This window comes from Polypterus senegalus, chromosome 16, assembly GCF_016835505.1.
Source record: "Polypterus senegalus isolate Bchr_013 chromosome 16, ASM1683550v1, whole genome shotgun sequence".
In the NCBI taxonomy this organism is placed as follows: domain Eukaryota; kingdom Metazoa; phylum Chordata; class Cladistia; order Polypteriformes; family Polypteridae; genus Polypterus; species Polypterus senegalus.
This window is the reverse complement of record NC_053169.1, coordinates 18337689-18355468: the sequence shown is the minus strand read 5'-3', so window position 1 is coordinate 18355468 and position 17780 is coordinate 18337689. Positions and strand designations below refer to the sequence as shown.

At 41.9% G+C, this 17780-nt stretch overlaps 1 protein-coding gene across 2 annotated transcripts in view; it reads right to left on the bottom strand.

Annotated features, from left to right (window-relative positions):
- dlk2 (delta-like 2 homolog (Drosophila)) overlaps positions 1 to 14947 on the bottom strand; it is a 78667-nt gene extending 63720 nt beyond the window's left edge. Inside the window, exons 1-2 of one of the 2 annotated variants that reach the window (XM_039738852.1) lie at positions 14520 to 14947; positions 2193 to 2300 (exon numbers count right to left, since the gene is read on the bottom strand). In XM_039738852.1, coding sequence (XP_039594786.1) covers positions 2193 to 2259 — 67 coding nt within the window. In that variant the 5' untranslated portion in view covers positions 2260 to 2300; positions 14520 to 14947. Of the gene's footprint in view, positions 1 to 2192; positions 2301 to 14328; positions 14486 to 14519 lie in introns of those variants that run through there. The other variant, XM_039738853.1, reaches the window with a different exon arrangement.
- Positions 14948 to 17780: the final 2833 nt, after the last annotated feature.

The window sequence follows — 17780 nt, the reverse complement described above, 5'->3', positions numbered from 1 at the left end:
ACTGACATCTTGGACAAAAGCTGCCTTCTTGCCCAGCATTCCCTTCCTAGCAAGTCACTTGGTAGTGCACATTCGGCCAGGGCTGACTTTGACTTTAGGACTGGGGGCCAGTGAGTAACTGAGTGTCCTGCCCAAGGCTACTTGCTACTCATTGCTAACTCCAGCTAAACTATACCAAATATAGAAGAAAATGTGGAGAAATGAACATGATCTTGATTGCTTTTACATAAATGACATGAGCAGGAATGAAAAAAGCATTCTCTTAACCTAATCCATGGCACAAAATGAACAGGAAACTGAGCAAACCAAAAATTCAGTCCTCATTTCACTTCAAGACCCCAAGTGTGTCTGATTACAACAACAGAGAACACAGCGACAACAACACACAAACACCGTCTCCTAAAGTTCTGTTATTATAACCGAGTATCGTGCACTCCCTAACACAGAATTTTTAATGTACTTTATATAAAAAAATCCTGATGTATATAGTAATAATAATAAATAATAATAATAATAATACATTTTATTTATTCATAGATGCCTTTCTAAACACTCAAGGACACCGAACAATAGATAAAAAAAAACACACATTACAAACAAAACTAAACACACAAAAATTAAAATCAGACCGAGCAATTGTAATTAAAGAGAAAAAGCAGTCTTAAACAAATGAGTTTTAAGTTTAGATTTGAAAAGTGAAAATGATTCAATATTTCTAAGCTCAGATGGTAGGCACTTCCAGAGCTGGGGAGTAGAACAACTGAATGCTGTGCTCTCCATGGTGGTAAGACGGATGAAGGGGACAGTCTGGATGGAGGAAGAGGATCCAAGGGTACATGGAGGAGGTCAGACAGATATGGAGGAAAGGTTGTGAATAGCCTTAAAAGTTAACAGAAGAATTTTGAATTGAATGTGGAACTGAACTGGAAGCCAGTGAAGCTGCTGCAAGACGGGAGTGATATGGTGAATAGAGGGGGTTCTGGTAATGATGTGGGTGGGCAGCTGAATTCTGGACCAGTTGAAGCTTATAAAGAGATTTGTGAGAAACAACCAAAGAAAAGGGAATTGCAATAATCAAGACGAGAAGTGACAAGACTATGAACGAGGATAGCAGTGGTGTGGGGTGAATACGATTAATGTTACGCAAGTGGAAATATGCAGACCGGGAGATGTTATTGATGTGGGACTGAAAGGATAAAGTACTGTCAAGGATGACACCCAGACTCTTAACCTGTCCAGGAAGGGGAGACAGAGGAATTATCAATAAATGAAAAATGATCAGTTTGGGATAACGCTCATTTTGTACCAATGAGGAGAACCTCAGTTTTGTCACTATTTAATTTAAGAAAATGTGAAGAAAACCAGGATTTGGTTTCTGCTTTGCAATCAGTAAGTGAGGAGGGTGGAAAGGAAGCAGCAGGTTTGCTAGTGAGACACAGCTGGGTGTCATCAGCATAACAGTGGAAGCTAAGGTTATATTTATGAATGATATTACCGAGGGGATGGAGGTAAATAATGAAAAGGAGGGGCGCCAGGACAGAATCCACCTGAAGTAACAGCGGTGGGTTGGGATGTGAAAGTCTTAAGCTGAACATACTGAGTGCGGCCTGAGAGGTAGGATCTGAACCAATCTAGTGGAGTGTGGGCAATGCCAATCGAAGATAATCTATTGAGAACAGTAGTGTGACAAACAGTGCCAAAGGCTGCACTCAGATCACGGAAGATGAGAAGAGTAATTAAACCAGAATCAGCTGCCATAAGGAGATTGTTAGTAATTTTGATAAGTGTCCATTTTCAAGGTGTATGAGATAAAACTTATATTGCACATTAAAATGAAAGGAAAAAATACAAATTTTCAGTTGTTGATTTTTTTGTTTTTAATTTGCAACCCTCTCTGAAGACATGTTTTCACTTTATCATTCTGAGTTATAGAGTAAAGGTTGATTGCATTTAAAATAATATCTGAAGCACAATAAAGTTTGCAGAAAGTGAAAGGGTCTGAATACTTTCTAAATCTACTGTATGTAATAATCATCACAGGATGACAGATGACAAAAAGAGGCCTTTTAGCCTAATGGTCAGATTTCAGTTTTCTTCAGCTGGACATCGCGTATCTGGCAGATGCTAATGTCCCAACACTACTTTTCACATGCATGAAATACTGTGAGGTAGAGCAATGAAGCGAGTCGTACCTTGAACCACATTGTGCCGAGTCAAAGCCATCCACATGGTCATCACTAGAAGAGTCAGCTTCCACATGGTTATGGTAGAGTAAAATATGCCTTTAATGGAAGGGGGTCCTAAAACAAAGAGAAAGGTTCAAGTTGAAATCCATTCTTAGGCCTGCAGAGGGCAATAGAGTTGGTAATTACATGTCTCACAAGAGGACTAAGGATGTTAAAGCAGACAGATGAGAGTTTTAATGGCACACCCTTTGACGGGAGGGTCCAGTGTGTTTAGGTTTTCTGCCGGTCTTAACAGTTAATCCCGGACGAAGAAAAATCAGTGACTGCTAACGTGAATAATGTGCTGTAGAACGGTTAACCCATAATGCCCGAGTCCCTACACTTTACTACACGTTAGAAGCACGTTTGGATTTCATAATATCATAAAATTAAAAATGTAGATTTCCCAGGTATTGCAGCAAATTTTAGTCCAGCATTTCACTTCAATTATACAACAATACAGTATTTCTATAGCAAGTGAACTTAGGAAATGCTGCATGTCTCTGCATTCATCCACACACTCATTTGTTCATTCATTCACTCATTCTCATACGGGGGTCTCCAACCTTTCCCCGAGAGCTGCTTTTACAAAATGAAAATGGCCGAGAGCTCCTCCTGTTTTCTAACGTTTATTCTCATCGCTTATTTCTACCCAAACTAACTGAATACGCTTCTTTTGCCTGAACATTTATAAAATGTTGGTGACCACAACTCACATTTTGCATTAAAACATCACAAAACAATATGGAGTGCATTTTGTACGTCTGTGTGCATTTTCTAGTGTATCTCACACAATTGAATTAAAACGTGAATGCTGTCAACACAAAACAATGCAATTCCAATCACACAGATGTGACTTATTCCTTTGTCATTTTGTCACATGTCACTATCTCACTTTATTCACAGCTCCAGTCACATGTGTGATGTGTTCTTTAGTTAGTCAGAGGACTGGCACTGAGGTGTCTGGTGGAGTGGAGCCACTGAGGTTCACTCTGATGGAGTCCTTTAGATGTTCGTCTGTCAGTCTTGTTCTGAACTTTCATTTCATGACCTTCATGTCAGACTCACAGAGCTATGGAGACCCAAACAAAGCAGACATTTTCAGAGCTGCTTGGTGAAGATTCTTCTAGTTATTTGACTCTACTGAGCTCCAGAAATGCTGTTGAGACTTTAACTGCACATTATTGTGAAGGTTTACTAATATATAATGTATAAAATCCAATGTCTCTCTGTCTGTCTGTCTGTCTGTCTGCTTTTCACGAGAGAACTACTTCACAGATTTAGATCGGGTTTTTTTCTATAATTTGCTTGAACATTCTGGTTGATTTTGTGACTTCTCTCATTTCTCTGTGTATCAGAGTTTGGTTGCGGTAATCGATTTATTGTGCGATTCCCAGAGACAGGCAGCGGACCGAGGAGAGGGGCCTTCCTCACTCACATGCCAGCCTTGGGTCGTGTTCCTTAACTTTGCTTAGCTAGTGAACAAGAGAACAATTGAATTCAACTTTGTCTGATATTTAAAATAAAGTGTTACTTAGGTCTTGATGAGTTGGAGTCTGGATATTACCTTAAGTGTACGCCACATTGAAAAGATAAGATTTCAATTCAGATTGTGGATCGTGATTTTGTGTTAAAAGGATCGTGATATGATTTTTTGGAAAGATCGCCCACCCCTAATTTTCCTAATCAAGTTTTCAAATTTATGGAGGATCCATTAACCCTTTGGTGAGCTACTTGGAAAGGTGTTGTGAGCTACCGGGAGCTCGCGAGCCACATGTTGGAGACCCCAGCTCTAGTGTTATTCATTTCAGAACCATTCCCTGGCATCTGTGGTTTGCCTGCTTTCAACCTGGTCAATGTGCCACTTCCTCAAACCCCAATCAGCCATTTTTGTCCTTCGTTTCCTGTACTTTATAAGATGTCCAAGTGGGCATTGTATTTATTGTCTGGTCTGCTTTTTCCTTGGCTTCATCATCTGCCTGAGGAACCTCACTAGCATAGCCCCCTACCCACCACCACCATTAGCCTAAACTGGTGTTGATTTTGTATGCTTCAGTTTAGTTGTAGAGTAACAGTGGTTTAGGAGCTGTGATGACCCAATCTAGATTTGCAGTGTACATGATCTCCCAGTGTGCACTATGATTTCCTGTACCTCTAAGTTTACCCTAAAAGGTTACGGCTGTAGTAACATGCCCTCTCACAGACTGCGTTCCTACTTTACAGCCTATGCTACCAAATGTACAGAACAGGGAAAGTTGATCCTGAAAAATGGAATTGAAGCTACAGTCAAAACCTCTGCCATTCTTCTTGTAAGGCATTGTATGCTTCATATTTGAGACTATAACATCCTTCTGTGTTTTCCTAACGTGCTGGATGGAGTAGGTGATGCAGCCGTGAGCTCCCCAGCACCTGGAGCCAGTAACTCAATCTGCCAGCCCAGGAAGAGGAGGAGGATGAATTATTGAACAAGCGCACATTCATTTTTTATAGGTAAAGGTAATTGTATTTCAATTCTTCTCATTTCATGATTATATTTTTTTAATTCCAATTACAAAATGATTTAATAGTCTAGAAGACTGAATACCATTCTTTTTTAACAACACTTCCACCCACCAGACTACATGTAGCATGGCAGCTCAGTGGTTCTTCGTGCTGTCTGGAAGTTCTAGAGACTGGAGTTAGACTTGTCTATAATACAGTATGTGTCCCATCTCCTGGTACAAAGTTGTGAGTCTGTTTTAGTGGCTAAGCTTTGTATTATACTGGCACTATGTCCATTGTTTGTTACAGATTTACCCTTATTACTGCTTAGATGGGCATGTGCTCTCTGCTACCATATATTGGAAAATTCAGGTTCTGACAATGAATGGATGGATGGATGCTTGGATGGCTGGTGTTTATTAGCTAAAATCCCATTAAAATATCTCATAAAGCACTCCAAGTGATTGGATGACTTCCAACAAGGGTTGAAAAGTTCAAGGTTGGCGCCCCAAAATGACCTCAAAAACAGCAGGCAGACTACTATTAGTGGCCTAATGTCCATCCTTCCATATTCTTACCCAACCTATTGAACGTTTTCATTTTAAGGACCAGCAGAGTTTCCCTCTAGTATTAAGGCAAGAACTAAGTATGGGAAGGGTAGAGACACGTACTGCCACACTCTACCAGGGAAAGTAGTCTACCAAGAAGTAGTCTAGCCTGCATGTCTTTAAGATGTGGGCGTGAAAACTAAAGTACCTGGAGAAAAACCTGCATTAACACAAGGAGAACACAGAGAGTGGCTCAAAACCCAGGTGCCTGAAGCTGGGCCGCAGTAGTGCTATTCTCTGTGCCACCATGCCATCTCCTAAAAAATAACCACTCATGTGGCCATTTTTCATATCTACTCAATTTAAGGATGCGGATGCCACAGTCAGTTTTAACAAAATGAGATGAAAGTGGGTTAAACACGTATAGTCAAACAAGTTTATTACTACGTTCACATTGAGTGGAGAACCAGCTCTACACAGGGTGCCAGCTGAACCCGGTATTTAAAGTAAATATGAGGAAAAAGCAGTAACCACTGCACAACCATACCTCCCACTTACACATTTCAAAAACGCTACAAATCAGGACATAACAGTCAGTCGTTGTCCAACCCGCTATATCCTAACACAGGGTCACGGGGGGTCTGCTGGAGCCAATCCCAGCCAGCACAGGGCGCAAGGCAGGAACAAATCCCCTGGCAGGGCACCAGCCCACCACAGGACGCACACACACACACACCAAGCACACACTAGGGACAATTTTAGGATCGCCAATGCACCTAACTGGCATGTCTTTGGACTGTGGGAGGAAACCCACGCAGACACGGGGAGAACATGCAAACTCCACGCAGGGAGGACCCGGGAAGCAAACCCAGGTCTCCTTACTGCGAGGCAGCAGCGCTACCAACTGTGCCACCATGCTGCCCCCAGGACATAACACTTCATCCTTAAAATTAGGTGCTGGGGAGTTAAAGACTCCTTTCTATTCATCCTCATAATTTCTCCACACTCAGAAATAATACACAAAAGTAGAAATGCCCTTAGAGATCCGTATTACAACTCCACCCTGGAGGGGCAGCTACTTGTCAACTGAAGGCCTCCAGAAAATATCCTGGGGTCCCAACTAGAAGTCCACCCCAAATTCTACCTCAGAGGTGCTGTTTTATGCAAAGTGTAGAGCTGTGGTGGTCCTACTCTTGCCTGCTTTGGTCCCAGGCATCTTGTCATCCTCCTCAGTATGTGCGTCTCGGGAACTGCAGGTCTGACATCGTGGTCATCAACATAGGAGCGCCACAGGGGACTATGCTTTGTCCGGTCCTGTTCAGCCAACATACATCGGACTTCCAATACAACTTGCAGTCCTGCCACGTGCAAAAGTTCGCTGGCGACACTGCTATGGTGGGCTGCATCAGGAGTGGGCAGGAGGAGGAGTATAGGAACCTAATCAAGGACTTTGTTAAATGGTGCGACTCAAACCACTTACACCTGAACACCAGCAAAACCAAGGAGCTAGTGGTGGATTTTAGGAGGACCAGGCCCCTCATGGACCCGTGATCATCAGGAGACTGTGCAGAGAGTGCAGACCTATAAATACCTGGGAGTGCAGCTGGATGATAAATTGGACTGGACTGCCAATACTGATGTTCTGTGCAAGAGAGGACAGAGCCGACTATACTTCCTTAGAAGGCTGCCGTCCTTCAACATCTGCAATAACATGCTGCAGATGTTCTATCAGATGGTTGTGGCGCCCTCTTCTACGTGGTGGTGTGCTGGGGAGGCAGCATAAAGAAGAGGGACGCCTCACACCTGGACAAACTGGTGAGGAAGGCAGGCTGTATTGTAGGCACGGAGCTGGGCAGTTTGACATCCGTGGCAGAGCAACGGGCGCTGAGCAGACTCCTGTCAATCATGGAGAATCCACTGCATCCACTAAACAGGATCATCTCCAGACAGAGGAGCAGCTTCAGTGACAGACTGCTGCCACCATCCTGCTCCACTGACAGATTGAGGAGACCCCACACTATGCGACTCTTCAATTCCACCCAGGGGGTAAACATTAACATTATACAAAGTTATTGTCTGTTATACCTCCATTGCTATCACTCTTTAATTTAATATTGTTATTATCAGTATTCTGCTGCTGGAGTATGTGAATTTCCCTTTGGGATTAATAAAGTATCTACTGTATCTATCTATTTTATCCTTACAATGGGCCCCAATGCTAGCTGAGATGGGCTCCAGCACCCCCCATAACACTGCACTGGATTAAGTAGGTTAGAAAATAACATGACAATGTGAAATGCTGGTTGACACATTGTCAGGTTCTTAAGCTCAAAAGGCTGCCTGCAATAAACTCTGGGGGACATTTAATTCCCTCTTTAAAGTAAAAGAAGGAATGTCAAATGTAAAGAAAAAAAGACAGCCATGTTTTGAACCCTTCAGAATAACATTCTGTTAATTTACTTTCAGACTTAAATACTGTCAGCTACGTGCTTGTCCTTAGTTGAATAATACATGTGATGGAAAGATCAGGTTGGGGCATGTTAAACATGCAGCCTCTTCAAAGCTGTCATCACCGGCACACAGACTAAAACTCAATTGTATTTTTTAAATAGTCACTCAGGATCTGCGTTATTATCACCTATTATGATCAGACCCATGTCATCCAGTTCAGGTTCATGGGGCCCAGAGGCCAACCCAGGACAGAAAATCAGTTCATCACACGGTATTCAGTGTGGTGTGTGAACACCCATCCATTTTATAAGCCTGCTTATCCCAACACAAGGTCATGGAAATGATGTCTGTCATATTCACGAAGCCCCAAGCAAGCAGACATATACTGTACTTGGATAAGACAGCAGTTCATGTCCACACTGGAACCATTTATAGCTGTCCCATATCCTAACATGCATGTCTTTGGGACTTGAAGAAATAACATGGAGGAAGATCACTTGGATGTGAGACAGCAAACAAACTAGGTTTGAAACTGGGTCCTTAAACCTATGAGGCAGCAGCATTAACCAATGTGGTAAGGCGCCTCCCATCCATCCATTCATTTACAAACCTAATAATCCAGAGTCACAGAATGCTGGTACCTTGCTACCTATCTTAACAGTATTGGCATAAAGCAGGAACCAACCCTGGATAGGATGCCAGTCCACTATGACACCCTGCATATTTTAAATGTTCACATATCCATCTATTCGTTTTACAAACACATTTATTCATTTTAAGTGTTACAGGAAACAAAGGCTTATTCATGAAGAATCTGTACAAGGAAGGAACCAAATGTAGATGGGCTTCCAGTCCGTTAAGAAGCACCACCCTCAGAGACACATGTAAAACTAGTCTGGGCCAACTACAAGTCACCAATAGCATGCACAGCTTTAGGATGTGGAGGAGACGGAAGGAAATCTACACAAACATAGCAAGAGCACGGACTTGACCAGGATCTGAACCCAGGTTGATGACCACTATCCTGCCATATATAGATCTGTTTTCTACATGTGCTTATTCCAGTATTTGGTCTTGGTAATTCAGGACCTATCCAAGCAGCATCACACACTAGACAGGACCAGTAGTTAAAGTAGATAAAAACAACTGGTAGTACCAACTACCATCAATCTTCTTCTTCTTCTTCTTTCGGCTGCTCCCGTTAGGGGTTGCCATAGCGGATCATCGTCTGCCATATCGTTTTGTCCTCTGCATCTTGTTCTGTTACACCCATCACCTGCATGTCCTCTTTCACCACATCCATAAACCTTCGCTTAGGCCTTCCTCTTTTCCTCTTCCCTGGCAGCTCTATCCTTAGCATCCTTCTCCTAATATACCCCTCATCTCTCCTCTGCACATGTTCAAACCAACGCAATCGCACATCTCTGACTTTGTCTCCCAACTGTCCTACCTGACCTGACCCTCTAATGTCCTCGTTTCTAATCCTGTCCATCCTCATCACACCCAATGCAGATTTTAACATCTTTAACTCTGCCACCTCCAGCTCTGTCTCCTGCTTTCTGGTCAGTGCCACCGTCTCCAACCCGTATAACATAACTGGTCTCACTACCGTCCTGTAGACCTTCAGTTTCACTCTTGCTGATATCCGTCTGTCACAAATCACTCCTGACACTCTTGTCCACCCATTCCACCCTGCCTGCACTCTCTTCTTCACTTCTCTTCCACAATCCCCATTACTCTGTACTGTTGATACCAAGTATTTAAACTCATCCACCTTCGCCAACTCTACTCCCTGCATCCTCACCATTCCACTGACCTCCCTCTCATTTACACACATGTATTCTGTCTTGGTGGTCCTACTGACCTTCATTCCTCTCCTCTCTAGAGCAGATCTCCACCTCTCCAGGGTCTCCTCAACCTGCTCCCTACTATCGCTACAGATCACAATATTTTGTTTTGTTTTGTTTTGACTAATACTACTTAAACAAATTTATGGACCTTGGTGTACAGGGGTTCTTGGAAGTCCAAAAGTGTGCTGATATACAAAAAGCGATCCCCTTAGAATTGCAAAAGCTTGGTCAAAGGACAGATTGTTTTTCTTAACAGAAGGAGGAAGTTCTGGTGAGCAGCACTGGACAGGAACCAGCCATGGATGGAATACCAGTCTATAAAAAACACACAGATGCATACATCTAAAGCTATACATTCTGGGACAACTTATAGTCCTCGATCAGAGATGAATATATAAATATAGATGAATATATAAATATCGATATATTTATAATTTGGTGGAGACTGAAGAAAATCCACAACGACTTAGAGAGATTAGGAAGATAGTGGACAGTTTTGTTGACTGGTGTGTGCTGAATCAGCTGTAGGTCAGTACCAGTAAAACTGGTGGTGGAGTTACAAAGATCACGATCTCCAGTTACTCCCTTGTCTTTGACGGGTGTGGATGTAGAGTTCATTCAGGAAGGCAAGTATCTGGGGGTGTACATGGACACTAAGAAAGACAGGTCCAAGAAGTCATTGGCCATATATAAATAGGGTCAAAGTTGACTGTATTTCTTACGAAGACTCAGATCTTTTAGGGTCTGCAGAACTACGCTGCTGATGTTTTATGAGTGTGTGGTTGCCAGTGCTGTTTTTTCGCTGTAGTGTGCTGGGGGACAACATGAAAGTGGTGGACATTAGGAGGCTAAACAAACTAATTCAGAAATCTGGCTCTGTGGTAGGACAGACACAGCTTGAGAACTGTGGCAGATCAGAGAATATTGTCTAGGCTTCAATTTAGTATTGAAAATGCTAATCACCCACTTCAGAGGATGTAGACTGACTAGCATAAAGTGATCCTCTGAACGTCAAAGGAAATCCTGCCTCCCCACAGCCATCAGAACCTGTAACTTCTCTTCCGGTCAATCCTCCACACTATAAGCCGTTTCCTTTTTCTCTAATGGATATCCCAGTACATTTTCGACTACTGTACTTAGATATGCAATAACTTGTCTGTTCTTCTCATGTGAATAATGTTTTGCTTTCAGAATGTGCAATATTTTCACTTAACATGCAATATTATTATGTGAAATACTTCAAGCTCAGTATGCAATTACTGTCTAGTATACTAGGGATTTTGTAAAATACTCACACGCATAGTATTTATTATATTTCATTACCACGTACCCATAGAGCAGGGGTCCTCAATCCCAGTCCTGGAGGGCCGCAGAGGCTGCAGGTTTTTGTTCTAACCCGGTTGCTTAATTAGAAAGCAATTCTTGCCAATAATTTGATTTCATGGCTTGTCGGTGCTTTAACTCTGTCATGTCAGCTCATTCTCATATCCTAGATTTTCTTCCCCTTTCTGAGGATATCATCCAAATGATCTGAAGGCTAAAATGGACGAGTAATTCTCAGTCCTTCACTTTTTTCTCTTCACGTTCCTTCCAAGTATTTCATTAAACCCAATGGTGCATAATAAATACACACAGAGGTGTCAATGGTAACAAGCTAAAGGGAGAACTGCTGGTCTCTTTTGTCATTTGCATGTTATTGGTAATTAGGAGCCATTAAGAATCAAGAATACAGCGTTTAAAGACTAAACTAAGCGATAAGGGTTCAAAATCTTAACAAGCGAGACGACTAAAAGTGTTACTTGAGCAATAAGAGCTTCTTATTAAGCAATTGGGTTTGGACCAAAAACCTGCAGCCACTGCGGCCCTCCAGGACCGTGATTGAGGACTCCTGCTGCAGAGCTTAGTAAATGATGATTTATTGTGCTTTATTTTGATATTTATATTCTATTTATATTTGTATTTTACAAGCTTTTTTATATTTGCTCTTGTGCCTTTCTCTATGTGTACAGTTGTAACTTAATTTCCCTCAGGATTAACAATGTTTACTGATTCTGGTTGAATATGTTTTGCTTATATAGCACCTTTCCTAATACTCTATCGGTTAATAGATCATTGGATAATTTTCATTTTTCACTTCTACCCTATTATTGTTTATTCAGTATATATATATATATATATATATATATATATATATATATATATATATATATATATATATATATATATATATATATATATATATATATATATATATATATATATATATATATATATATTTTAAATAATATATACATCACCAATAATTGAATATCAAAGGCACAGAAGTAAGACAAGTAAGCACTAGTAATGATGAATATGCTGTGTATCATTTGAAAGAAATAACAACGATAATCATTGACCTGTCCAGTAAGGTTGAACAAGTCAAGTCAACTTTATTTGTCATCCCACCATATACAAAATACACAGAAAGACAAAACGATGTCTGTCTGAATAGATAAATGGCGCCTGTGGTGTAGAATGACATCCCATCCAAGCCTGGCTCCGGTCTTATCCCTGAGTTTGTTCGGATAGCCCGTCTCTCCCCAGGCCCTTACTACAAATAGTCGACTCAATCAGTGTGGACGGGATGGATGATTTTGTGTGGATTATAGAGATGTGGAGGGTTTGTCTAAAATAATATGAAATGAATACAGTAGAAAATAATGAAATTCAGTTCCACCATCGGGTTAAATACAAATGCACATAATTTGCCTAAAATATGTTACCTAATAAAAATATGTCTTTTTATAACCGTGTTTTCCTAAACTGAGCTGGGTGGCAGGATGTCAACTAATAATAATAATAATTACATTTATATAGCACTTTTCCGGACCCTCAAACTTTACATAGACAGTGGGGAACCACTTTAATCACCACCAATGTGCAGCATCCTCATGAATGACACAATGGCTACCATTCTTGTGCCAATACACATTCAGATAGTGAAGAGTTGAGCAAGACAGTTAGCCAATAAGGGATAGGGGAGGATTAGGGAGCCAGAATGACATGGCAGACAATATACAGTAGGCATGACACTGGGAAACACCCGACACTTTTTGAAAGATGTTCAAAGACCTTTTATGACCATGAAGAGTCAGGACTTCGGTTCTATATCTCATCTGAAGGACAGCGGCAATTTTTAGAGCTCAGCATTCCTGTCACTGCAATGGGGCATTGGGGTCCACAAACAGACCTCAGGATAAGCACCCCCTGCTGACCTCACCATCACGTCTTCCAGTAGAAACCCAAGCTTCCCAGTTTCGTCTCCCATCCTAGTAGTGACCAGGTCTAAAACATGCTTAGCTTCAAGAGGATTACTTATGCTGAAGTGCAGGTGTATTACCATCTTTTAACAGTTAGTGATACTCCAACATGTGTGCCCGTTACTTTGCAGCTATACCCTATGACACCCCTAGAGATAACAATGACAGACAGACACTTAGCTTGTGTGCGTCTGGTTTGTGGTGCAGATTAAAGAATGAGAGTGGCAGTTCAATCTCAAGTGGGAATGAATCATGATAGGAAATAAAGAATAACCCAATATCAATTCAAATAAGTGGCCATACTTTTCACTTAAGACAATAAATAGAAGTAGGGTGGAGAGTGTAAAAATGTTTAAAATATAAACTAGTTAATTCAATTGATGCCACCTACCCTCTAATTACAAATAAAAATGGCAGCTGCCCCAGCTCCTGATGTTTTTCTTAAACTCAACAAGTCCGGTTTACAGTTAGGATTAAAGCATGAGTGCTGGAGGAAGCATGGCCTTTGCTGAAATGGGCGTGATAAGGTTCAACCTGCGCGTGCGTTACGTTCCAACGATGCCACTTTACTCCCACAACTACCACCCACACATATGGATGCTAGCCAGGGCTGCCAAGAGAAAATCTGGGCCCCTGTGCAGAGAAGGTGTGTGGGCCCTTATATAAAATTCTACACACATGTATGTGTGTATATTATTATTTGTAACAATCGTAGATTATATTAATACATTTAAAAAAATACAAAAAAATGTAATAAATAACTTATAATACAAATTATGGGGTGTGTTGAGCTTCATATGCTCAGGAGCGATGTACCGGCTGTACCCCCCTCTCCTCGGGCCTGATGCTAGCAGGTCGAGTTACTCGCTTGTCCAGCTTGTGACGTTTGGCCCCTATAAGTTACAGGGATGGCTGCACTCTTCCGACCGGTAATAACAACGTCAGCCACCCGACCCCATTGAGGGACGGCAGAGCGTTCAACTTTCGCCCGTTACTTTCTAGCGTGGACACTGTCACTGTTCCCTGGAGAACCTGTGAGTCCAGTCCATACGAGAGTTAGAGGAGCGGGATTCGATCGATGGGAAACTCGATCAACAAAACGTTCAGCACTAAAAATGAGGAGTTAATAAGAAATCATAGCTTTAAAAGCGCCCCTGCTTTCACAATCGCGAACCGTATGAAAGGACTACTTACAAAAGTCGGACGATAAATAGTTAACAATCGCCTTATTAATAAGCAGCGAATCCCGCCATGGAGGAACGCTTAGCTGTTATACATATGCCGCATATTAATGTGGACCTCCTGAGGTGAGCCAGCCTTCCTTAGAAAATACAGATAAATACTCAGATCCACAAAGGTGCTGGAAAAAATCACTTTTGGTTAAGGATAATATAATAAATATAGAGCTAAGGCACACAAAATATAATATTGCATAAGTTACGTAAGGCATCAGTAAACATCTGTTCATTACGGTCTGTGAGGATGATTTATCCAAGGTGAAGATGTCGTCTCCTCCTCAACGTTTCTTCCACGCAGCAAAAACGGTACTTGATAGAAAACAAGCGAACCAGCGCCTTAAAAGAGCTTGAAGTGACAGGAGCTCCGTGCAAAGAGTGTGAAGTGTAAACACACGCACTTGCACGCGCACGCGCGCACACACACCTGGAATTTCAAGGATCCGCAGCAGCAGCGGTAGGCGAGCCCAGTCTTCTCAAACAAAGCCCGGCTTGTCGCTCCGATGTCCTCTCTGTGTCCTTACGTTGGTTTATCGACAGCTCAATTGAAGGTAATAAGAGAATAAAGACAGAGATGATGATATTGATGATGATTGTCGTTATCCTCCTCCTCCTCCCATTTCTCCCGCAGTCAAGCGCTCCTTAAAGAGACAGGCCCCCTTCAGGAGCGCTTAGCCAGCCAATCCCGTTGTCTCTATTAGAATGCAATTATGCAGGAAGGGCGCAATTAATTTTCCCTTAACCGCGACACGCAGCTCGCTGGCTGTCCCGCTGAGACGCTCTTTTCTGATGTTATTTGTAAACACGAGACGTGTTTCTTCAGGGCGGGTTGTGTTTATTCGGGTGTCCTTTCACTGATATTTGGAAGGTCGAGTGATTTTTCACTCTCAAATGGCTGTTCCTTTTGGTAAGACATAAAATGTGGAAATGTGTCGTTTCCGGAAGCCTGACCCGCCGCTAGGTACAGTCACAGCAAGAACTGTGAAAAGTCCACATGCAGACATGCAATTGGCTGGAACCAAGACCAAGATCTGAAACATGAGATCAACTTCAGAACCAGAGATCTTGAAGCACAAGCACAAACCAAGATCAGACAACTCAAGATTCAGACTTAATGCAAAAAAATATGCAGACACAGCCCAGACTAGACACCTCAATTCCCTGACAAGAAAAACAGTAAACGTCAGTTCTGGATGAAGACAAAGCCCCCAAACAAAGTCCAGATCAAGAACAGTTTCACCTACACTTCAGAACTGGTAATCCATCTGAAGCTAAGCTTGTTTGGGACTGGCCGGTACTTACAAGGAAGACCAACCAGGAAAAGCTTGGGCTGCTGTTGATGAAGCCATCAGGGGGTCTGTGTGTGGATCCCAATGCCTCAATGCAATGATGGGGACACCGTGCTGTCCTTCAGATGAGATGTAAAACTGAGGTCCTAGCTCTCTGAGGTCATCTTTGAAAGAGTCAGGTGTTGCTCAATATCAGGCTAAATTTCCAACCAGTCTGGTCATTCTGGCTCACTAATCATCCCCTGTTCTTTATTAGCTGACCAGCTCTCTCACAATAGCTAGTGGGTGGTAAGTGTACTGGCGCAAGAACGGCTGATCTCGTATTAGCCAGGTAGATGCTGTACATTAGTGGTGGCTGAAGTGGTTCTTTGATTAGCTAGAAAACCACTATATGCCTGTAATAATAATAATAATAATAATAATAATAATAATAATAATAATAATAATAATAATAATAATAATGTTATTATTGTACACTTTGAGACCCAGAGAAGACACCATGAGACTAAGATCAAAGTCAATGCGGGACAACTTGGCACCCAAACCATAATTAATAGGAGACACCTTGGGACCAGCGCCAAGACAAAGAATAAACCCTTCACCTCAAGAATATACACCTTTATGACCAGACCCAGACCAAGACCAAAAAGTATGAGAACTAATCCAGTGCCAGGAGCTTTTGAATCCAGCCTGAGATGCATATCAAATACATCAGGGCAAAGCTCAGACATAAGAGAACCAAGATGAAGTCTGGTTAACTCTTAACCCCAAACCAAAACCAGGAACCTTAAGGACCTGACTCAATCTAACACCAGTCACATTGACACCTAAAACAAGAATAAATACAACAGAGCCAGATCCAGACTAGACACCTTGGTACTGTTATGTCACCTGTAAGATTGTACAGAAAGGAGAAAACAAGTAGCAAATGAACAACAGTACACCCACAATTGAGATATCAAGAACTATTTAAACATGCGAACAAAGTTCAAGGCAGATGACAATTCATAGTCAAGGATCACGCAGTATTCTAATATTTGCTTACTTCTCCCTTTCCTTGAGCTAGTTCAAATTGTAGATGGCTGTCACAAAGCTCCACCTACCATCACAGCACTTAAAATCCACCAGGAAGAGGAGGAGACAATCTTTTAGTATAGCTGGATTGGCAGGAGCTGGCAAAGTAATAGCCAGTAAAGCAATTGGAAGCACATGTTTGATGAAATGGGATGAGTCAACTTGGTAAAGCAGTGTGGAGACTGCAATTTGCATCTCCTTTCACTACAAACTTGTGAAAATCAGCAAGCATTTGCAGCTTAAGCTTTGCTGCCTCATGGCTCCAGGCTTAGCCACTATCTTTGTGGGGCTGGCATGTCTCCCTGTGACTCCCATGCTTTTCCTCAGGTACCTTGAACCTCCCCAATACAACCCACAGATGAGCATATTGGATTAATTGGTGATTCCAAACTGGACCATTGTGAGTGTGCCTGGCAATGGATGGACACCCCTTCCGAGATTGATTCCTGACTTGCACTGCTTAACAAGAGAGGGTTCAGTAAATAGTAAGTTGGATGGATAAACTGGCAGCATATTTTCTATGTTGGGCATTCCAGTAATTAGTTGAATGAGCTTAATATGAATTTAAGGGATTCATTAACCTCCTGGAGCTCTCTCAATATCACAAGGCATAGCACCTGATGCTACACACAATTCAACATCTGCACATTAGATTGTCTTTTTTTGCCCGCTGGCAGATTGCAGTGTTCATCCGAGTGGCGTGTCTCAGGTGCTGGCAGCTCATGAAGAATCCTCGCCAATCTGTTCTCAGTAGATGACTGACAAGGAAGTGCCACGCTTGGTGAGCCTGACAGGAGGCGGCCTGCCAGTGACCGCACACACACACGCAGATATGAGGGGGAGCAGCTGCACCAAACAGAGAGGCTAATTTCTGTAGAAGTTCTCTTCTCATTAATAAGATGCAGTTAATCCTCTGTGAACGTTGCCATGTCTTTGGTATGTAATACACACATTTTTTACCAGGGAAACATTTTCTGCAAAATGTGGTATGATAGTAGTGTTCTGGTCGTGCCCTCTTACTGCATCTGCGAGGTCCTCCATTTCCACCTCCATTTTATGCGTATTACTATTCCCTGTTTTTCTCATTCCATCATATTCATTTAATAAGAAGCTGATTTCTGTAGGTTTTATGAGCATTCTGCACACAAAAAATGATTCTTGGAGAATGTTACTATTACTCAGCTAACTTACCTTGACTCTCAAAATGAGTTTAAGGCCTTACATATACATTTATAGTACAACTGAATTAAATTTCATGGGTATCACATTAAAAAGTACACTTATTATTAGATTAGATTAGGATTATTAGGACCACCATACTAATA